Consider the following 25,000-nt stretch of genomic DNA (forward strand, 5'->3'; position numbering starts at 1 on the left):
AAAACTGGTGGGCCAAACTGAACCACCAATACGTCAATTTGGAGCTATGATTCCCTGCTTTCACATGACGTGAAACAAAAGAAAATTCAAAAAAATCCAATGGCAGTCCCTCAGTCAAATGTAGTCACAAATGGTAAATGGTGCATTTGTACATCGCGCTTTTATCCAAAGCACTTTAACATAGATTGTGCATTACATTCACACACATTCATACACCGATCGATGACATAAAGCCAACTTCCCGCTGCTCCATATCTAGTGTTGGAATGTAAATGACACGCAGGTTTTTTGTGCTGCAAGCAACAAAAGCCTCTATTGTTATTTTTATTGAACTGCCATTATCCCACATAGTGAAATGCACGAACAGTGCAGTAGTATGGCAGGCGCTGTATGGTTTTGCTTACCATTTACTACAGTTTGGCCAAGAACAATTTGGAGCCGAGAGGGGACCCGTGGTGGCATTGATAAAAGGAAACAACATATGAATCCCTATATTTTTACACTCGGTTGTACGATGGGTTCTGTCACATCGTGGCAGAAATAATCACGTCACTCTACAAAGAGCTCTACTATTTTGTGCAATTTTGACAATTTGACCATTTTCACCTACTGTGAAATGACAAAATAGGACAGCTGATTCTCAACCCTTTTCCAAATAATCATATTTTACCTGTATGGGGACGCGCCTCCACCCTGACAAGCACTTGTGACATAGGAATTTGCCAGCAGATATGTCACTGTTTTCACTGTTTTGCCTGTTTTCATTGCAGCTCAAAGGGCTTCAAAATAAAGGAAAATGAACAAAGGTTTCAACCTTTATACAATTTGGCTAATGTTTGACCAATTTGTATAGTATAGTTTGTTGATTTTCATTTCATTACTTATTAAATTTTTAAATTGTCTTAAAATTCAAAACAAAATCACTTTACTGTCATCTGGGGACCTGGGATGAGAACCAATGAAAGGGGTAGCATGGGGCAGTGTTTGACAGCAATTTATTTGTCTGAAATAGTCGAATAAATATCATGAGATTTTTGTTGTCTAAATTTAGAGATAATTTAGTCGACTGCAATGCATCTCTTAGCAAGCCGCAATGGCGTCGTATGTAATGGCTGATTTATGCTTAGCTGTGTGCCAAAAATAGCAGATGGGCGCGACGCAGCGCTACTGTGAGCTTGTAGATCTGATATTTCCGAATGCGACGCCTAAACAGAAAATGACTTGTCTTTTAGTTCTACTGGATTCCTTCTCCATTATTCCCTCCCTCACATTTTTCTCTAGTTTATTTATTTATTAAATTGTCAATATATTTGGTCTTATACTGTAGTTTTAGTCGTGATAGCTTTTATTTTGTTTTCGGCAGTGAAAAATAGGTAGTGGACGAACATTTTTCGCCATAGTTTTAGCTGGCACGGGGCAGTGTTTATTTCGTCGACTAAAACTAAGACGAAAAATGTTCGTTGACTACCTTTTTCCACTGACGAAAACCAAATGGAAACTAAATTAAAACTAAGCTATGGTGACTAAAACTAAGACTAAATATTCTGAATTTCGGCAAAAAACTAGACTAAAATGTGAGGAAGTGACTAGTGGACAAGAGATCCAGTATAAGTCAATTTACAATTAGTTGCATGCTGAAAATAGCTGATCTACAAGCTCACAACACATCGTGCTACAACGTGTCGTGGGCTTGTAGATCAGCTATTTTCAGCAAGTGAAAGAAAACGCTGCCGAAATACATTTTGTTCGACTAAATCTAGTTGATTTAGTCGAACAAAATGTATTTCGGTAAAAATACATGTATTTCGGTAAATCTTATGATAAATAGTTGACGAAAACTACAGTAGACTAACACTAAGACATTCCAGGTGACTGATTTGTGACTAAAACTAAATTAAAACTATTCAAGACCTAAAAAATCAAAATTTGATGCCACAAAAACCAAACACTGGCACGGTGTGCATGCCGGACGACGATGACGATGACAATAAGTAGTTTCAAACGCCAGTTGTCACCAGTGTTTGTGAAATGATTGTACTGCACAGTTTTAAGTGCCTTTAAGTGATGCCTTTGAACTCTACTTCCCAAATAATGCCTTTGAAGAGTGTTTTTAAGACAGAATACTGCAGCAAAATAGCACGCAAATTAGCAAAAAAAAAGAAGAAACTGCTACGTTTCAACAAAACAAATCATTCTTTCATCAAGGGCAAAGGCATCTGTACAGTCTTACTGTAATGAGAAAATAAACAGTATGTTTTATTTTATTTTTTCCCGTCTTGATCTGACCTCAATTAGGCTACATGACAAGTTTCTGCTTAACTTAATGCATTTAAACCGGGAAAACAGCTGTCATTTTAACACTAAACCATAATTTAATTTTATACTTATTGGCTATTAAAAAAGTAGAAGAAGAAGGAGAAAAGGCTAATCTTCTTTTAAAGTCATGCGGGTCCATGGAACAAAATATTTTGAGAAGAGGGTCGGCGGCCAAAATGGGGGTCCTTGACATGAACAAGTTTGAGAACCACTGATTGATAAATAACTTTATTTTCTTTATTTTTTAGACCCTCAAAATTGACATGATAAATGTCAAATAGCCATAGGCTAACTGTTGAGGGATGCAGCCTCCTATGCTGCATTTGGTAGCTAAGGGGTTAAAGTGGCTATACAGGGAACCCCGTCGCAGACTAATACATATTTGCCTAGATAACCTTTGAATTCTAAGCTACTAAATCTTTGAGACTCCAGTGCAGGAGAGGCTAGTAATGTACTCAGGTAAAAGTACTCAAGTCCAAATTAATATATTGTAAAAGATTAAAGGGTTGTACCTTTTTAGACCAGGTGCATATTTAAACTTTATATTTAATGTTATAAGGTTAAACTTATAAAACTATAATACTATATAAATGAACCTTTTACAGATAAATACTTTAGGGGAAGAGCTGCAATACTTAAGGAGGAAAAGAGTAGAATTACTTACAGCAGGAAAAATACCAAGACATGACGCAATGAGGAGAGTCCGCACACAGTCAGCGCATACTTTTCAAAAGATTATATTCACCATTATATGTTCTGGGGAGCAGAATGGACTTTACAAAATGGTAAATGGTAAATGGTGCATTTATATAGCGCCTTTATCCAAGGCGCTTTACAGAGATTGTGCATTACATTCACCCATTCACACACACATTCATACACCGATGGCAGGGGAAACCATGCAAGGCACCAACTAGCACATCGGGAGCAATTAGGGGTTCAGTGTCTTGCTCAAGGACACTTCGACAGTAACTCTGGGGGAGCCCGGGTTCGAACTGGCAACCTTACGGTTACCATCCAGGCACTCTACCCCTGAGCCACCGCCGCCCTCGGATTTCTCCCCCGGACAATGTCCGGGATTACATTATATAGGGCTTGTAAAACAAAACAAGAATGACATAGGAAGCAATTCATTTTGGGTTCATAGGCTAATAAAATGGTAATATTGGCTACCCCTATTGCCGGGGAGGTCTACTTAGTTGACGTGGCAAATTACACTTCCTGGGAATTCCCAGGAAGTATGACGAATGGGAAGTGAACCATTTAAGTTCAGAGGTTATCAAACAGGGACTTACAGCAGCATCTTAAGTTGGGAGGACAGTGTTGGAGAAAAACATGTTGTTACACAGAGGGAGTCACTCAATCCAAAACAATTCTTTATCTCCCTAGGGGAGATAGGGGAGAAAGTGTTACTATATCTACACATGGAAAATTACCCCTTCATTCACCAAATACCCAAAATACCTATCACTGATATAGACCAACCTATAATTATATAACAATTGTTATAAGACTTAGAAGACATTTTGTAGAATCTGCCTCAGGTCTTAATGGGTTAAGGAGGATTAAGAAATCACGTGTACAACTCTATAACTAACTAACCACGCACCCCGCCCCTCGTGATCTACCTCATCAGGTTCGGAACGAGATAAAGCAACCAAAAAGCGATTCATTCATTTCCAACAAGGGCGTACTGTGTGGCGCTGCGGCACGGGGCGTGCTGTGTGGCGCTGCGCCGCGGTACTTTATGTGCAATCTTCCGTAGGAATCCTCAATCCATAATGACGGAAACACATTGTACTGCAAGCCATTAACTTTGAAGCAAAGCAACAGTGATGGATTTGGAAAAGGATTTACAATGCTTTTCTTTGCATTTAAATCGTGTTGGCTTTAATTTTCCTCTTGTTGTGTGTGTGTGTGGGGGGGATTACACTGACTGTCATCTTTTTAGTGTCGCGAGATTAAATTATGATTATAAAAAGGCCATTAACTGGGAGAGAGCTTATTTTTGCAGCTGTAATTGTTGTGTACTAGAATTTCGCGGCCGCTTCACGGCCGCTCATCCCAGAGTTACGTTGCCGCGCACTATGGGAAAAAGGAAATTGCGGGAGTTGACTCCACATGTAGTAACGGATGGGTTATTAGTTATTATTATGTGTCCTTATTAGTGTAGTGTAGTGTAGTCAACACGTTATGGCTCATACACACTGCCCGGTATTTGCTCCGATTATGCTGTCGGAGCATTTTTGGCGCTGGCCGAAAAAACTGCTGATCTGACGTTAAGCGGTGCCCAAAAGGTAGATCAGGATCTACCAGTATAGATCACAAAGGCTTTGCATGTAGACCACATGACATGGCCCTAAAAAATATATATAATTTTAATATAAAAAACGATTTTTGCATCTGCCGCTTGAGATGACCTGAGATGACTTGATTGATTGACATCCAAAAGGGCCTGTCAGCTCAAACACACAATGCAATACTTGTTGTTGCGTACAATCATCAGTAGCAAAGTGAAATACCAAAAATCAAAACCCTACCATTTCCATTTCCCCCCCTCTATTTCCCATTCCATGTGCGTTTGTCTTATAGTTGCTCTGGCCTCTGTACTACTGCCACCTACCGTCCATTTATTGTATTACACAGTGGGTGAAAGAAACACACCCCTTAAGACTAAACCCCACCCATCAGAGGTGTGGTGTCCAGAGGTACCTTTGACATTGTGTGTGTGTGTGTGTGTGTGTGTGTGTGTGTGTGTGTGTGTGTGTGTGTGTGTGTGTGTGTGTGTGTGTTTTGATGTGCAGGGCGTTGCTGAAAATGAGCACCTGTGCTCAACTACTTCCCTGGGTAAATAAAGAATAAAAAAATGAAAGGTACCTTTCAAAACCTATAGAAGTCAGCCTGGTACAGACGAGCGGGTCACCACTGTATGTAGCCTATGAAAGGCTCCTCAATTACATTTTGTAACTATTTTCAGCAATGGGATGATAGTTTTATTTGGTGGGTATATGAGCTGGTCGTTTTGAAAGTAGCTCTGAAGTAAAAAAAAGTGTGGGCCGTCCTGGTATAGATGATTATATATATTCATTCCGTGGGTAAATCCCTGTAGGCTACCCACATATTGGTAGCCTATATTAGCCCAATATTGGCGTTACGCATTTCACTTGAATAATGTTGTGTGTGCACGTGCGGAGAAAGACAGTTATTTAATTAAACTCAAGATTATAACGTCCTGTCTCGCTGCCGCCGTGTATAGCCTGCACGGCTATTCCTGTGTGTGTGTGTGTGTGTGTGTGTGTGTGTGTGTGTGTGTGTGTGTGTGTGTGTGTGTGTGTGTGTGTGTGTGTGTGTGTGTGTGTGTGTGTGTGTGTGTGTGTGCGTGCGTGCGTGCGAGCGTGCGTGGCGTGGCGTGGCGAGAGAGAGAGAGAGAGAGATCGTGGCTTCCAGGCGTGCGTGTGCGTGTGTGTGCGCAATCAAAAGTACTCGGCAGTATGGCTGGCAGGCGAATTGGCGAATTCGAACGGTGTAATTGTAATAGTTTGGCACAAACCAACTACTGTCAATGTTGATGTAACTAAGAGATTCGCTGAGTGAGCGATATTTGATATACAGAGATTTAGAAGGAATAAGCAAAATCGTGAGGCGAAAATTCCTCTCCTTCCTTGTTTTTTTCTCCTGCGGAGTCCGGACAGTGGACAGGACTGTCAGGGAGACTCAGATCAGAGCAGCACAGGCTGAGAGCTAGTAGCCAATTAAAAGACAGAGAAGTAGTTGCCAGGTTCGCGAATTGTAAGCGAGTCGTAGTGTGTGTTGAATGGCATTTGAATGGCATTTGTGGGCTTGTGAATGAATTTTCTCACATGTAATTTGTGCTCACTTGCATAGACCTGGCGAATTTAGCGTGGTGAAAGGGCAACAGTGTTCCGGGGGTGTGGGTGCTTGGGGCGATAATGTTTGTAGTAAACAAATGCATTGCCGCCGTGAGTGTGGACGGGAGGCATCTTTGGTGGCAGTGCAATGAGCATTTTTTGGCGGGTGGTGTCGAGTGTTGGCGATGGCCGCGATAGGAGGAGATAGCGTTGCAACACTGCGAAGGGTAACTGTGTGACGTCACTGCCCGTGTGAGTGTGTGTGAGTGTAGTGTGTAAGATGGTGTTGTGGGTGTTGCAATAGCGACGTAGCTGTTGTGGCTTTGGGTTTCTTGCCATGTGTTGGGTACAACTTCTCTAATGTTATAATAGATAGTTGAGTGCCGAAGTCCTGACCTCACTCGGTGAAGACGGGTATAAGAACCAGTTCAGAGAGCTCCCAGTAGATTACAGGGGTACCATGGCCACATTAACCATGGTCCATAATGGCAACGGGGGCACAGTGGCGCAGTCGGTCGCCTGACAGCTAGAATATCCTGGGTTCCATTCCCGCAGGGGGCATGTTCGCATCGTATTTTGGTGCCAATACTTTTACTCAAGCACATTTTGAATATGCGCACTTTCACTTTGTAATGGAGTAGTTCTCAGTGCCGGCCCAAGCAATTTGGTACTATTATTATTACAAAACATACACTAAACAACTTCAGTCCTATATTTCTATATTGCAGTATTGATACTTTATCTTAAGTAAAAAATGTGAGTACTTTCCCCAAATCCCACCTTGTAAGTGTCAACTATTATACAATATGTTATGCAGTTGACAGCTAACCTAGTGGGGGGAGTGGTTACGTGTGGGGGAGTAATTATGCAAGCGATTATAGGGTTGGAGACAACTACCTACTGTCACAGCCATTTATGGGGCTCAGAGGGGCTAAAATCTTTGAAATCTTTTCAGGGCGACTTTCAAAGGGTCATTATCTTCTTCAAATATTTTCCAATTTCAATGAACAATGCCTCATATGAAAGCTTACATTCTGTAGTTTCATAATGAAAAAGAAAATTACATAATGAAAAATTACCATGGCCCCCTATATGAGTTAGAAAAATAAAATTATTTGTTTGGGCATTGCGCCCTAGGCAACTGCTTAGATTGCCTGTTTTACTTAAGTAAAACATGTGATTATTTTTTCCACCACTGCATGTGTTCAAGATGAGATGCTGTCAGTCAGAAGGCCGAGAAGGAGAACTGCCAGGGGCCATGCATCCATCGCCTGTCCGTCCTCCTGACTGGCATAATTGATCTGCCAATATGACAAAACTGCCTGTCGTCCATGTGTGTCACTGTTGTAAGTGACATGTAGACAGTGGACACCTGCTACTGTACATCCACATACTGTAATAACCATGTGGTGGAAAAAGTACTCAAATGTTTTACTTAACCCTAGAACACCAAACATATTTGCTCTCGATGCGACACATTGTTTTCAAATGTGTATAGGGCTAAAGTGGTTAATGTATCTTTTCTTGTAATAATAATCCAAATTCATAACTAAAGTTGTCAAATAATTGTAGTAAGGAGCAAAAGTACAATATTTCCCTCTGAAATGTAGTGGAGTAGAAGTAAAAGTACTGAAAATTTGATATACTCAAGTTAAATACAAATATACTCAAAATTGTACTTAAGTACAGCATGCGGTGGTCTTGAACCACATCGTTGCTGTCGGGTAGAATGCTCTCATCTTCGTATTCTAACTTTTTGTGTTTCTTTATTATTTTAAACCTAAATGAACCCCTTCACACACAAAAAGTCTCAAAATGTAGCAGATCTGCAAGCTCGAAACCAGTCATTAGCGAAGGTGATCCACTGTGGCACAAAAATGGCCGATTTCTACTTCCGGTCCACAGAGCTGGTTCACGGTTCTACACAGCATCTTTCGTGCATTCTGTTGGCACTGGCTCCAGAATACCGGTTCTACCGGCAATTCATGGCATTTCTTCGATTTTTCTTTTATGTCTTTAGGCTTTAGTCTTTCTTTAGGCTATACTACTGAAGAAAATATAATAAGATATAATAAGAAATATATAATAATTTTTTTATTTTTTATTTTTTAATAATTATTTAAAAAAATATGCAGAATGCAAAATAATAAATAATAAAAATAATAAATAAAATAAAATGTGTTGTTTGCATTAATTAAATATATCTCGCTCTCCCCCTCCCCCTCTCCCCATGCAGGCATCATCAGGACGGCCCTGCCCAACATGGACAGAGAGACCAGGGACCAGTACGTCCTGGTCATCCAGGCCAAGGACATGGTCGGCCAGATGGGCGGTCTCTCCGGCACCACGTCCGTCACCGTGACGCTCACCGACGTCAACGACAACCCGCCGCACTTCGCTCACAGTACGTATACGCTCTCAAACCCTCTCTGCAATAGCGCGCCCGAAGGCCCGACGTCACTCGCTCGCTCATCCCCTGATTCCAAGGGGTTTGCGGAAGTTTGTCTCTATGGAGAATAACATGGGGTCATCTTAAAATCGTCTCATTGTGGTAAAAAACAAATAAAAAAACAACAACCTGACTTCCATCGTTACCGACTCAGGGGTCTAGCGCATGATGATGAAGTCACCCAATTACGTCATTTGCCATTGACTTGGCCATTGACTTTGATGTGCAGAAGAAACCTCATCATAAAAACTCCATAGACTAGGTCCACACATGTCACAGGCGGAACACACAAAGCCAGGTGTTGGGGGGGGGGCTAGCAGCCCTCAAAAAGTTTATCCGGAATAAAGTCTGGCAATTACTACATTTCAGATTATATCTAAAAAAAATCAGTCATTATTATCTACATAATGATGTCATCGCACAATGACATCACAACATTGCCATCATATATACCGTATATCATTGTCATTTCCCCCCAACAAACTAAATATCATTCAGAATATTTATCAGAACATAATCCACACCTTCTAACGACCTCGTCTGTAAGGTATTTGCACTGATGGTGCTGGAGTGTAAAATGGAGTGTAAAATGTTTCACTGGACATTTGGCTTGGCTACGTTTACAAGCAAGCTGCTGTGGTAGTCGGAAACAAGCTCTACTCCTTTGGAGGGTCCCATAGCAACAAGAGGGATCAGATTGAAGTCCACATCTTCCACACAGTGTCTTTGCGTTGGAGGAAGTTGCCACAGCTGATAAATGGAAGAGGAGAGCGTCCTGATGAGGTTCCATCCAGGCGCTATGGCCACACAGCTGTGCTGCTAGAAGACACTGTTTACTTCTGGGGAGGGTATCCTTACTGCAATGTGCTGTGTGCCTTTGATGTTGACAACCATAGATGGCCCAATGTTTATGGTACTATTCCAGAGGCGAGACGCTACGCTACCACTCGGCCTGTGTCCTGGAGAAGGTCATGTATATCTATGGAGGACACACCCAGCTGACTGGATACACTAATGACATCTACAAGTTGGACATTACTACAATGGTCTGGGCTTTAATTATTACCAGAGGAACTCCTCCACCTGCTTCAGAAGGTCATTCTGCCACCATCATTGGGACAAAAATGTTTTCATTTGGAGGCTCGGTGGCTGGGGGCTTGTCTACAACAACATCACAGTGTTTGACACAGAGACCAACGCCTGGCTGAATACACCTTCTGGGCACCTTGTCCCAGAAGGACGTCGATGTCATTCAGCCTTTGCCAACAATGGAGAGCTGTACATATTTGGTGGCTGTACATCAACAGCCACCATCAAGTACTTCAATGATCTGTGGAAATTCAGTCAAGAGACCTTTTCCTGGAAGCAGGTTGAACATAAGGGGAAAGGCCCCTATAGTGGGTCTGTGATGTACATGATGGGAGATTGTATCATCACCTTTTATGATGACTTGTACATCCTAGACTTAAATCCTAGCCTGAAGATGTTATGCAAACTTGCAGTCATTCAGCATGGTCTGGAGCAGTCGGAACTCCCACATGGGTGGGAACTGGCAGCCATGACTCCCACCAACAGCAACAGAAACTAGAAAGGTGCTATATAATATATGTAGCACATATGATATTACTCAGGATGTTTTGGCTACCGTTTGAAACCATTTCATTTACAAGGTCAAGAGAGATTGCTGCTTTATTTTATAGCCTTTTTGGCTGATTGATGACTCTTCTTATTCAAAACAATTCGATTCAGTTACAGATTGTGCTGTTGTAGGATCCCTTTTTTGCAGGTGGAGGTGTGAGGTGGATGGGTAAAAGTAATATATAATAAAATATGTAAAATAATATATTCTTGATTCCAAGTAATAAGTAATATAATATTAATACTTTTCAAGGTTTTAATATAAGTAGCATATTACTCTATTGAGTAATATTGCCCAACACATGGTAACAAATTGTGAGTACTTTTCCCACCAATATAATGCCCCTTCTCATCATGTGCTGGGGGTCTGCTTGCTGCTTGCTAACGCAGTAGATTCCAGGATCAATCAGACCCCCCCCCTTTTTTTTACTCTCTCTCCCTTTTCTTTTCTTGTCGTCAGCCCATTTCATGGCTCTGCTAATGGGTTCCAGGGCGAGGGCATTAGGATTCAAAGGGCCCTTCGGTGCTTCTCATGATAATCTGTGCAACTCCCCGGCAATCGGTTTACTCGTGATAGCTTATAGAGACCGTGGCTCAGATGTGCATGTGCCCCCACCGCCGCACATGACGCACGAGTGTGTGTGTGTGCGCGTGGATTGGACTGCCGTGAAGTCGAGTCAATTTGCTGCATGGCAAGCACGCACGCACGCACACGCACACGCACACACATCACTGCCATTTTTGCCCATTATGACATGGAAAATGATGTGCATTTGGCAGACCCCCCCCCCCCCCACACACACACACACACATTTCAAAACATTTTGTTCCAGCGAGGGACCCCCTATAGAAGCAAAGATTTGAGTTTAGGCTATATTCAACGATTTGCGCACATTTTCACAATTAAAAATCAAAAAATGACACAGAATCACAGATGCTTTTGCAGGCCTATATCCGCTCTGACCCCCCGCCCCCGCCTCGCAGCGGGTCAGAGCACTCAGAATCGATAGACCATTACAGAGCTCCAGAGCTGATGGAGTCCAGAAGGTGAGAGAGGAGAGAAGCTGCTCTCTGGTCCTCCGATGAAAGGGCGGGCGGAGAAAAGAAAACCAAGGGATTTTCTTAGACGCATGAGGAAGCATTACGGGGGTTTAGGGTGAGAGGGAGAGGGGCTCGCACGCGGGGGGGGGGGGAGAGAGGGGGTGCAGTAGGGGGAGTATACGATGAGAGCAGTGGTGACTGGGAAGTATCTTTACTTAAGTACAGTACGTAAAATGTTGAGGTATTTGTACTTGAGTATTTCCAATTTCTAATACTTTTACTTCACTGCATTCATTTGAAAGCTTTAGTTACTAGTTGCTTTGTAGATTTAGATTATTATTACAAAACATACATGCACTTCAACCCTATATACATTTTGGCCATTTGAAAAAAAATCCCATCTTCAAGCTCAACAAGCTTGTAGATGGGCTATTTTTATTATAATTGTATTTTTTACATTTCATACATTTGAACACTGCATAGTTTACAATTTACAATTTAGGCTTAATCCAGAACGATTTACATTAAGCAAGAACAAAAAGCATGGCAATACATCACATACATAAAAATTAGTTGCACAGGGGGAGGTTGAGGAAGTATATGGTAGGGGGAGTTTGGGGGGGATCGAGCGCAAGGAGGGGGGGGGGGGGGTCGGGAGACAATACTGGAGGGGCAGTGGCTGGGAGGTTTGGGGAAAGCAATAATTTTTTTGTCTTTTAAAGAGCTCGCTATTCCACGGCAAATTAAAAAGCCATTACATAGATTACACGGCAGCAAACAATGTCACAGAGGAAGATTAGCATTTAGACGGCGCGGTGGCGGCTGAGGGGAGGCAGCCGGGCCGAGCGAAACATGGTCCCGGGCTCTGGTAATGAGCTCTGGCTACGGGTTATCGGTGGAAGCTTATGATTATGAATATGATTCCCTCCCTTTTTCTTTATTCTTCTTCTTCAGAAGAAGTGCTTTAAATCCGACGTTTCATGAGACACAAAAGCTCTGGGAAGGAACACGATGGAGATTGTTCTGTGTAATAGAATCTCTCAGAGGATGTTTTATTTATTTATTCACTTTGGGGGCAAAGATGATACCTTCCAATGCCTCTGCAAAGCAGAATTAATTTCTTTGACTACAACTAGGATACAAAATGTTCACTATCTTTTTTCTCGGACAAAAACAAGATTAAACTAAATAATTAAATAATTAAACTAATACCCGCCCCCCTATGGCTCGGCAAGGCTTACTTACTTACTTTTTACACGTCCATTACGGCTGCCTTCACCCTGTCCTGTCTCCCCTGTCACCCTGCAGAGAGCTACCAGTACACAGTTCTGGAGTCGCTGCCGGTGAAGTCTGTGGTGGCTCGGATCAAGGCGGTGGACGCAGACATCGGGCCCAACGCGGAGATGGACTACCGGATCTCCGACACGGAGGGCAGCGGCCTGTTCAACATCACCACGGACGAGGAGACACAAGAGGGGGTCATCGTTCTGCTGAAGGTATATCTTATTCATCTGGGTTGTTATAGATGTCTATTGCCCTGCCCTTAACCCATTTTGACCTGAGATCGGATTCTAAAAATGTCTTCTACATCCTGACAGTTTTCTGAAAAAGCTATGTTTCTATGTCAGTCGTTCTTCGATTTTTCAAAAATAGCAGACCTACAAGCTCGTAGCGCGGCACTCGGTGCCGCACTATGAGCTTGTAGATCTGCTATTTTTCAATAGCTAAAGCACAACATAATGCTAACACCAAAAGGGGTTAACACTCGCATGACTGAAGTAAGGCCACATACCACACAAACTGTCAAAAAGGAATTGTAAATTGTGAGCTTTAAATCGGTTACTTTCGGAAAATAGGTTTGGTGTAGAGCAGACTGCAACTGTAGGTCGCAGATTACTATGAAAACCTAAAAAACCTGTCCATCCGTCCGTCAATCCGTCACGCCTCCAAATATTGTTGTCAGTCATCACGCCTCGTGACACGTCACGTCACCATATAAGGTTGCTCTTTTTGGACGAAGCCGCTTCTCGCCCTCTCGCCCTATGGTATGCGTATGAAGAAAGTGTGAGTGGCAAATCGAGTGGCAAAGTGAGTTTAACGTAATTTAACGTTGTTTAATGCAATCAGATCACACTTTTCTGTTTGGATGTATGGGGTGTCAAGACCAGAAAGTAGTTTTTTTCTCCCACTCAATAGGAGTTCCCGCATAACTTCTGGGTATGATCAGTGTTGGGTAACGGACGTTATGTAACGTAATATATTACGTAATATATTACCGAAATGCGTAATATAATATATTGCTGAAGAAAAAATGTGTAATATGTAATGTAAATTACTCGCTGTTAACGCGTTATTTCCGCGTTACAAACGCCAAACAAAGCGCATTATAGCCGCTGCATCAGACACTATACAGTCACCTGTAGGCAGGAGAAACATAGGGGGGAGAAAGCAGCAGTGCACCAAAGTGACAGATTAGAACGGTGGTTGTTGAACTTGCTACCGCTGTCTGGTTTGCGAACCAAATTAATTGCTTAGTGCTCAGTATCAAAGTATATAACTTAAGTTAACTTGCCATATGCTTAAATGTTCTATACGCCCATCGATTCATCCACAATAGCTCGTTTTGGAAGCGTCAGGTCTTAACGAGACACTGCTGTCTCGTTGAACCCAGCTGGGTGAATAACCTAAATTACCTAATCAACGACACCACGGTAAATGCTCCATATAACTATGAAAGCGCTAATGTTAATGTTCACTGCATACACAGTTGACCAAGCATGTTACAGTCCACTGTAGGCTACAGCTATTTGGTTTCCAAATCGTAGCGCTGCCTGTAGCCTACAGCAATTTAATTTCCCCATCCAGCGCTGCGCGCCTCATGTGTGCCCAAAAGAACAGATCTGCAAGCTGTCGACACGCAATCGAGCGGCATGTTGATAGTTTGTATGTCTGTTATTTTGGTTAGGCAACGCACATTACGCGTGGTATAATAATAATAATAATATCTCAAACTTATATAGCGCTTTTCTGAGTACCCAAAGATGCTTTACAGAGGTAACAACAAAATAAAAAACAACTTTAATAGAAGAAAAAAAAAAAAAAAAGGAAACATAACACTAAAAGCTAAAGAACATTAAAAGACAGTGAAAAGGGTTAGCTAGGGAAGGCAATTATGAAGAGGTGGGTTTTGAGGGTGGATTTGAAGGTTTGAAGGGTAGGGGCATCTCTGAGTGCCTTGTGTGTATGTGGGTTTGAGAGGCAATGATTAATGTAGGCCTACAGTAGCCTAGTAGACAGTTGTCATAATAGCTCTGTTCTGGACTGTTGCACAACGTTAGCCAACGGTGAATGATGAAAAAGTTGCACTTTGTTAACGAGGACCGTATTGGACATGCTGCGTCACTTCAGAGGATCGCTGCTTGATTCAAAGATGTTTGCTCACCCCTGGAAATCGCTGGAAACCATTAGAATGTTGGAAATGGAACGTGAGTTACATAAATCCTTTATTTCGGCGATTAGTCCGTTCACATTAGTCCGTCCCTTACTCCCTTCAATAACATTTGAACCACGGCGCAAGGCGCCGCGGCCTTATAGTGGCATTTTTATTTAGGTTAGGGTAGGGTTAGCCTCGGAAACCCAGACGTTTTGGGTAGGGTAGGCCTTCATTTTCAGGCCCGATGAGAACTCTAGGCAGTCCCTGTTCTGTATGTGGACTTTAATAAAAGGCATAGAAAGTGGTTTGTGTCTTGTGATGACATTATAGGCTAGAAGGTATACAGTAGGTCTATTGTGTGTCATATGAAAACGCCTACAAAAAAGTAAAATAAATAAATTCATGTAATTAAAAATCTTATAATTCATCTGCCTGCACAGTGCACATCTGTGTCCATTCTGTCCAATATATAATACAAAATATTTAATTGTTCAATTTGAGCATTTAAAAAAAAAGTAATATGTAACTGTAATAGTAATATTAATATATTACTCAGACAGTAATATGTAATATAATATATTACTTTAAAATTAAGGTAATAACTAATAAGTAATATATTAAAAATATAAAGTAATATACCCAACACTGGGTATGATGCATACACTCTATGCGTTTAAGTGGTTATAAGTCTGAAAATACACATTGACATGAAATCCAATCAAACAGTGATGACAGTGCTGTCAATTTGTGTCAAACAAGTCTATGAAGCTCTCTATGAAATAAAAAAAAGTGAAATTTCCTCGAAAGAACACCTTGATTCCTTTCGTGTAAAGTCATCTAGTCTGCCTTTAATGCTAGACTATAGACTTCCCATTCTGTCACAATGTTCCCAAGGCAGTTTCCTCTCAATACACAGCTATACGGGCAGAGACCGTAGTAGAGAGTTCTAGCTTTTGGAGAACTTGAACAGGTCTTCTCAGGCCAGTGTGAGATGTTTGACAGTTCATTGCTGCCATACTTTAGTAGGGGAACATAGGAGCTGGGAGACAAGGTTGGCCGAAAGCCACCGCTTGTCAAAAGTGGTGAGAATTTGATCTTTTGCAACAACCTCTTCTCTACGCCGAGGTGAGAGCTGTCGCCAATGAAACTGTCACATTGTTGCTGTGCTGCGTTATATTATGATGTAGGTTTAAAATATTACTTAATTATTTAATAATATGCAACCCCCCCCCCCCCACACACACACAAGAAAAGCCATGCGTTTTCCAAAAGAATACATTTCAGAATGCCGTCCGTCACATTGCTGCACCCCCTTTCTTAAAATGCAATAATACTGCTTATGTATACAGCACAAAGTCAAGATAACAATGCAATATTATTGGCATCGATTTTTTTACATTCAGATTGTGCCAAGTTCTTGCGGGGTCTATAGCCTTGGCATTGCTTTCACCTCGACAGTGTTGCACACAATGAGTCATAATAATAAGAATACATCTTTATAGCTTTGCCGTCACCATTGCTACTGCACCTCTGCACTGCACTGCAGTGTTGAACATTTTTATTCATGTTGTTTACTTAAGTAAAAGTAACAATACTGCAATGTAGAAATACACATTCAAAATGTATGTTTGTCTATAATTCTTATCCCACGATTTGGCAACCCATTGTTTCACCAAGTGTCAATTATCTAATGTAATCATGGGCGCTACACTCCCTCTGCCAACCTGCGGAGAGCAATGGACTGACCTCATGCTTCCTTCGATGCATGAGGAGTCCAAGACACTTCTTTTCACCTGACAGGAGGGAGTTTCCCCGTTCGGACGTAGCACGTTATTACAACCAGTTCCTTTCCCGTCCATCAGGCGCCCCGGCTGGCCAGGGGGAGGCAGTTTAGAGAACAGGATTACAATGCGACACATCGTCTATTTTCAAATGGCTGTGTTGAAGATAGTTGCATGTAAAATTAAATGTAAGCACTTTAAGGACAATAGGAGTAGGACAATGACCATTGTCACACCTAATGCCATTCCTAATTAGTGGGATTGAGCCCATCGTTGCATGCTTATTAGGCGGACGACATTCAGATGAGATTAATTGTTTGAACTTAACCCGATGTCAACCTATTGTTCCACCTACCCTATTTTCAGTATTGTTAAACATGAGAAAAAATAAAGGGAAGCTCCGCGCACTCAGATCTGCGCACAATCAATGTATTTATTTAGCAAGCTTTCGGTCTACTGACCTTCTTCAGGCATGGTCAGTAGACCGACCAGCTCCACATATGAAGATCTAGGGGTGATCTGGATTTGGGCCCTAGCTGTCCGGAGCCCGGGCAGAGGCTTTTGTCCTGGTTCTGGACAACCGGGACTAAAAAGTATTTTGGCGGGCCTTGAGGCCGTCGTAATGGTTGTATACAGTAGTCCCTTCCTAACATTTTAGTCTAGTTTTTATTTTTTGATGAAATTGTCAATATATATTTACTCTTACTTTTAGTCATCATAGCTTAGTTTTCATTTAGTTTTTGTCAGTGAAAAAAGGTAGTCGACAAAATCAACACTGCTTGGTGCATTAATTGATTTGAATTGGAATGTCCTTTCTTTCTTCCCTATCGCCGTGACGTCGCCTCCTCCATGCATCCCTCCAGCCTCTGGACTTTGAGACCAAGAGCAACTTCGTGCTGAGGATCGAGGCCATCAATCGCCACATCGACTCCAGCTTCCTGAGCGTGGGGCCCTACAGCGACACCGCCGCGGTCCGCGTGACCGTGGAGGACGTGAACGAGCCGCCCGTCTTCTCCACGCCGCTCAGCGACATGGTGGTCTCGGAGGACGCCCGCGTCGGCACATCCATCGGGAGGATCTCGGCCCACGACCCCGACACCTCCAGCAGTGCCATCAGGTATTGTCAGCGCCGTCGCTACGACCAATACGCATACTGCAGGTAGGGCAACAAAAGTGCCAAGCCGACCCTCATGATAACTATTTTCTCTGCGGCTCAGCCACGTAATAACAAACTCCCATTTGTGCGTCCTCGCAAAAGGCAACAGTGGCCGATCTGCATGAGATAACGCTGCTCTCTCGTCGGGGGGGGGGGGGGGGGGCACAAATATATGCAAGTAGGGCAACCAAATCGTCAGCGATGTCCCTGACTCCCTGGGTATTGTATCCGATCCGATCCAATGCACTTCATTTATGTCGCAGGGCTACGACAGAAAAGGCTTGGTCACATGTCTTCTTTGTGACCTCATGTTTCACCTGGCCTGCAGACCGGAATGGCCTTGAGGGATATAAACCTTTTATGTTTAGAGATATACTGAGGTGCCAAACCATTTTAAAGACAAACAATAAAATCTTAAAAATCTATTCTGAAGCGAGTAACAGTGCTCTGTTGTAGATATAGTGTTCGGTGGTAGCCTCTTTGTTTCTTCATGTTTAGATTTTTTCTTTCAGCATGATCACAGCATTCACAGGTTTAAATATTTAGCTGATTACGATAAGACCTCAAATCAACAAAATGCAATTGCCTATCTAAAACACTTAATGACCTAAAACACAAATATAAAAATCCACCATCATTTAAGAGTCTGTCTGCATGTGATTGGTGATTTCTTGTATCTCAGTTTGGAGATTGGAATGTCCAGTGTGTTTGCGTCCCTTGTCTGGCGGCCGGAGATCTCCTTTCTGAGCGAGGGTATAGCCAATCTCTGAAGTTGGACTTAAACAGCTTCCTGGCAAAGTCCAGACACAGCTGAGTGCACAGTTTCTATACGAGGCTTTCTGCCTCTTCAGGGACCATTCCTTCAAACGCCCCCAATCCACATCTTGTCCACTTTCTTTCAACAGAGTGGTGAAAGAATATTATGCACTGTGCCCACTTGTCAGATGTAAAGCTGTGTTTGGGGACATACAGTACAGCAAGGCTTCCCAAACTTTTCAGTGCCACGGCCCTCCACAAATAATCAATACCAATTGGACTGGCGACTCGCCACCCTGACTAGGTCCTTAAATTGCCACTTTAGAAATGCACAGACCCTGTATTATACACTATACTGCCTGTTGGTTTGTTTATTGTTGAGTGAGAAAACAATGTTGCACATTAAAAGCTAATCATCTGGGGAACCCCCAAAGTAGAATAAAGTTCCCACACTGGATCATTCACCAAAACGTAAAAAAATATTTAGGTTTTTTACGCCATTGGACGTGAAGTTTCGAGCCTATCCAGGCTCTTGATCAGTTGGAGACACCTGACCCAGAGTGAGGACTATATTCTTATTTGTGGATTCTGACCTCTGCCCAGCATATGGTATTTAGTGAGTGGACGTGCATGCTTTATTGTTTGTTTAATTCATGTCATACAATCAGATGTATGGGGGGTGCTGTGTTTATCAGCACTTGCATTCATTCAACCACTCCGCGGTATCTGTGTGTTTACCCAGAATTTGTAGGCACTTGAGTAGTCAAGTCCCCACCACCCCACCCACCCACGGGGCTGTGTGGCACAAACAATGCCATATGGTCAGGGAATGCAAAAGACGTGCTAGCATTTGCAAAAAAAGAATGAAATGCCATCTTGAACAAGAGAAGGGCATTCTCACGGGAGGGTCAGTGCTCAACTACCAGTGCCGTGGCATTTGTGTCACTCCTGAAATCCCTCGGCCCATTATGCTTTTAATTGAATGGCTATCATGTGGTATTCATGCTTCCGTCTGTCAGGATTGTTTGTTAATCTTAATCTCGGGAATCAAATTACTACTCTATTGTTGGACGTAAATTGCCTCTTTTGTGCCACTGAACGTTATCGGCTTCTGCCGCAATATGTTATGTGCTATACATCTGTCTGAAATTAAACATTATTGTGGAACTAATGCTATACCAAGGAGTCGAATTACATTACAATAACACCCTTTGGATATGAAGCTTAATTGAAGTTGTGATGTTCCTCCCGCTATAAGAGACGGTTAACGGGCACAATGCTCGACCCTCAGGACTTTCAATGGGGATACATCATTTATTACCAGTTGGAAAAAAGTTGAAAACGGCCCTTTTTTTCTTTTTTCCACAACCAGCTTTACATTTTAAATAATTATCACAAACGTAACGCAATGACCATAAAAAGATTCGATTTGCAATGAAAATATGCCGGGTGGAATCTCTCCTAAGGGTAGGGCTGAGTGAAATGGAATCAATATCACCATTATTTCAAGATTACAATGAAGGCGAGCACTTTTACTTTGTCAATGAATAAAATGTAATTTCGTCCAATCTGTATGGCAGAATATGTTATGCAATTTATACAATTGGGGCTGTATTTTGTCCCCATGCTCTTCTATTGAGACAATTAAATCTTGTCAAAGATCATTTCTCACCCAGACACATGGATCTGACACAGATTTTGACCTGATGGTAAAACATTCAATTCCTCCAATAAGCAAGCAGGCACTATTAGCTCATTGGTAAAAAGAAAAGAAAAAATGATTTGAACCGCGGGTTCAAATCCGGTGGTTGAAGAGGACAGTTACATGAAAAAGTAAATAATGAAGATAGCAGTGTCGAGTTCCGTTGTGAGCTTGTAGATCAGCTATTTTCTTCATTTTTGCACACCACCATTGTAACACAAATTATAATAAAAGGCTTAAGTGATTAATATGCATAATCAATTTAGTCACTTATTAAAAAAGCACACCTGTGTGAAGTGAGGGGCGCTCTTATCATCATATATCATCACATTCCGGCCAATCACAATTGGCATCCTCGCTTTTCTTGTCTTGCGCAAGCTTTTTCCACAGTCCTATACATTAAACAAGACAAACAAGAAAACCTTGCTTCTGTATTATTGGATTAACCTACATGAGCAAGATGTTGGGTTCTAAATGTTAGTTTCGATATAGGTGTACAAAAATTAAGCATTTAGCAGACGCTCTTAATCCAGAGAGTCTATATAAAGAAACTATGCGTATACACTACGGAGTGCTATGTCTATACATAAAATTCTATCTAAGTTACATAAGTTGAGCATATGCATACGCCAGTAAGGTCGTTGAGGCTAGGGAAAGTGATACGGCAATTGCTATATGGGCTAAGATGGAGTCTGAAGAGGTGGGTTTTCAGACTACGGCAGAACAGTATTTGTTGGTTAACCCCTGCCCTGCCCAGGGGAGGGCCCTATAGCAGGAAGACAGACTGAAATGTGCATTAGGGGTCGTGAACAATCCTGGCATTGAAACAAGCCGGGCCCCAGAGTTTTATTTTTATTTTTTTGAATGGGTTCCCAGATTGGCAAAAGAGTATACTCATACGAGTATACTCGTTCTAAGGCATTTTTATTTCGACAAGAAAGCCTTGCTGTTTTCTTTTTTTGGAATTGCTCTGGTTGTCCCGGTTGCTATAGGGCACCGCCTGCACTGTTAGTGTTTACGCACACTCACATCCGTTAGCTTCTGTTTTAGCGATGGTCTTTTCACGTTGTTTTCTCAGAAACTACAATGCTGTCCGTGGTATTGATCAAATCGACCAGCTTCGGCGCTCATTACAGATTTACATTTCTTAGCTCGCTACCATTAGTGCATTTGCTACATGCATTTAAGATGGCGACAAAACGGACGTGCATCATAGTAAGTTCTGCCTCTGATTTTGGCCACAAGGTGGCACTCAAAGTGCTTTAATCCAGGCGTGTGTCATATCCAGGTACTCCATAGACAGGAACATTAATCCAGGCTTCTGTCTGTCTGTCTGCATGTCATATCCAGGTACTCCATATAGACAGGAACATTAATCCAGGCGTCTGTCTGTCTGTCTGTCTGCATGTCATATCCAGGTACTCCATCGACAGGAACACGGACTTGGAGCGGTTCTTTAACGTCGACGCCCTGAGCGGAGTCATCAGCACGGCCAAGCTGCTGGACAGAGAGGTCAACTCTGTCCACAACCTCACCATCTTCGCCATCGAGAGCCGTAAGTGTCGCACAGTAATGGGCAGCGAAAAAAGCGCAAGTAATTCATTTTCAATGAGACCTGCGTTTTGTTGTGGGGCGACAACGCAAGCGTATTTACGTACGTGGCCACGGTCATGTGAAATTGTCTCGTGCACACGCCTGCAACTGACAATAGACCTGGATAACGTCTGCGTTAATCGATGCCCGTCTGAAAGTACCATAACAGTATATGCACCAAATCCAGCATCCCGCGACCACACATCACTTTATTTTCTAATGCAGCGACTTGTTAGCTTCTTATCCATGAGGTGGTGATAAATTCACTTCAAGGGAAAGGCTCGCTCAACTCAAGGACAGTCTGGAAATGATTGAGAATAGGGTGCAGACTGCAGATTCAGATAATATGCAGAGGAAGGTACAATCCACACTCTCTGTAGACGTTTTAGGAGTCATCAAAGGGAGCTTGAGCCACTGCCCTATACCTTTTTAACCGTCTGCAAAATAACAACTGCCCTCTCCAGACCATGAATGCAGCTTTTACTATGGTCTTCTTCATTAATTTATCGTCTTCATATCACATTTATAATAGTCTTTATTGTCCCGAACGATATTTTTCACATATAGGTCTGTTCAACACCCACAACAAAACAACACAGAAAACATATACACAAAGATCACTGTGTACACAACCATCCTATCGGCGGAGCAGTTTGTTAAATGGCTGAGGGGGAAAACTCCTACTAAAACAGACCTTTTTCCATGGCAAGGTTCTGTAACTTTGTCCTGATGGCATGAGGTTGAAAAAGCGATATTGAAAGTGCTAGCCGTGTGATGGCCTTATTGTTCATATCAGAAAGTGTGGGTGTGGGAAGTCTGGGAAGAATATGTCCAGCTCAGTGTCGCAAAGCCAGGCTCTTGTCCCTGGTCCCACGTGGAAGAGGCCAGCCTCTGAAGGAGGTCTGTACAGAGGTCAGGTGGTGATTATGTGGTCGGCAGTCTGCTCGGGCTCGCCACACTCGCATGCTGCGCTGTCCACCAGGCCCAACTCCTTCATGGACGTTTTAAGGTCAACCGCAACAACACAACTCCTTGCAACTGCACCGGAGAATAATGTTTTACGTGATTTTAAATTTTTTCATGTAAGCAATATAACACGAGAGGGTGTGCGTTATTGTGATTGGCACAACGGTGATGCCCTCTCGTCATGTTTATACAACACTACGTCACTTTACCTTCACAATGAAACATATCAAAATATATTCATATTGCACAGAACATTTCTCTCTCAAAATAACCTTTCTGCGACTCTGCGCTGCGAGACTGTCTGATCAGCACAGTTGATTTTTTTGGAGGTATTTTGATTAGGTGTGCTGTCATGTTCGTTTGAAGCATGGTGTGCTGTCACGCTCCTCTGAAGCACTGCTAGATATAGCTATTTCAACCCATCAGATTGCTTCGTCGGAGCTACCTGTTGTGTAACTTATTTTATTGTCTGCCAGTGTTGCTTATGTAGCACAAAATACAACAGATAGTGTGAGTTCCAAGTCCGGAATTAAAAATGTACTTGAGTAAAAGTACAAAAGTATTGGTATAAAAATGTACCCAAGTACCAAAAGAGAAAGTACTCATTGTGCAGAATGTTCCCTTTCAAAGTTTTCAAATGTTTTTTCTTTTTTTTTTTAATAGCCGATCTACAAGCTCACAATGCGTTGCATCGCTATGTGAGCTTGTAGATCTGCTATGTGGTTAATGTATATTTTGTAATAATAATCCAAATCCACAAAGTAACTACAGTTTTCAAATAAATGTAGTGGCGTAAAAGTACAATATTTGCTTGCTAAATGTAGTGGAGCATAGAAGTAAAAGTATTGTAAAATTGAAATAATGAGTACAAATACCTCAAAATGACAGATCTTTAGTACACCGCAGTCTGGGTCAGGAACAACCTTTTGTAACTCCAGGCCCACCTGGAGTATGTTTCAACATGGCCAGGTATGTTTCAACATGGCCAGGGCCCACATACCCAAACAACACTTTAATATAAAATAAATTAAAGGCCATTCTTCTACTCTTCCTTCTTCTACTGTCATGGTGCGTTCACACTCGGGCAGATGTAAAAGATGTCTACCGTTTGTTGTCAATGGAAGACAGCGACATGACGTTGCGAAGACGCGATGATGACGCATGCATAGCTGCTCCAAATCAACTCACAACGTGTCTTTGCATCGTTGCATCTGCCCGTGCGGACGCAGCATCAGTTCTTTGGGCCATGGAGCATGCTGGGCAAGTGTAGTGACATCACTTTGGGCTCAAATAGATACACATCATAATAATCTGTTTGTGCTGCCATCGATTGTAAGGAGGATGTTGTCAGTAAAGCCTCGTGGGTCTCTCTGTCCTGCTGTGTCCCAGATGAGTCACCACCTCACACGCATGCACGTGCACGTGCGCGCACACACACACACACACACACACACACACACACACACACACACAACTATTTTCCCTGACGAAAACAAAATACAAACTAAGCTGATGACTAAAACTAACCCCCAACCCCCTCCCCTCCCACCGACCATGCCTATAATAAATACATACATCCTAGCATGGAGTCATCGGGGTCAGGATGAGAGGGCTGTCGGGTAATGTTAATTCACATGCTGGTGGTGTGGGTGGGTGGGGGCGGCGATGACCTCCGGGCCTCCTCCCTGCAGCTTGTGGCGTACGTGGATGGTGTCGTGCCTTGCACAGATAGAGGGACAGTCAGAGGGAGTTGCTGACTAAGGTCCGGGCCGGGCCGCGGCTGCATGCCTTGGATGCTAATGTGACACCGAGCCGCCTGCACGCACGCCCTTTGTTGGTCCGTCTCTCGACGGAAGCCAAGGTCACAGAGGGTAATACATGGTAAATGGTGCATTTATATAGCGCTTTTTATCCAAGGCGCTTTACATAGATTGTGCGTTACATTCACCCATACATTCATTCACAGATGGCGGAGGAAAGAAACTGAATCTCGCGGTTCCCGTCCGGCGGTTCTACCGGCCACTCTACCTCTGACCACTGCAGCCTGAGGGCTGGTAGTTAGATACTCTTTTACAAGTAAAATTCTGTATTTTTAAATATAACTTGAGTGAAAGGACAAAAGTATATTGGCATCAGAATGTACTTTACAATACCAAAAGTAAGTCAAGTTTTCAAATACTTATAGGGGAGTGAAAGTGCAATAATGTCCTCTGAGATGTCAAGTTAGAAGTACCTTGTGCAGAGCATGGAACCGGCCGGTTGCCTTAATAGTGTGAGATTTATAGATTTTAGGGCATAAA

General features: G+C 42.5%; 1 protein-coding gene across 1 annotated transcript in view; it reads left to right on the plus strand.

Moving 5' to 3' along the window:
* Positions 1–25,000, plus strand: part of LOC310868009 (cadherin-7-like) — a gene marked incomplete at its 5' end in the record, with an annotated part of 188,143 nt that overhangs the window by 96,732 nt on the left and 66,411 nt on the right. The window contains 4 exons of the mRNA XM_083778211.1: positions 8,422–8,589; positions 12,622–12,809; positions 17,391–17,644; positions 21,560–21,696. Coding sequence (XP_083634337.1) covers positions 8,422–8,589; positions 12,622–12,809; positions 17,391–17,644; positions 21,560–21,696 — 747 coding nt within the window. The remainder of the gene's footprint in view (positions 1–8,421; positions 8,590–12,621; positions 12,810–17,390; positions 17,645–21,559; positions 21,697–25,000) is intronic.

This window comes from Protomyctophum parallelum (genome assembly GCF_964188405.1).
Source record: "Protomyctophum parallelum genome assembly, chromosome: 12".
NCBI classification, from domain to species: Eukaryota; Metazoa; Chordata; class Actinopteri; order Myctophiformes; family Myctophidae; genus Protomyctophum; species Protomyctophum parallelum.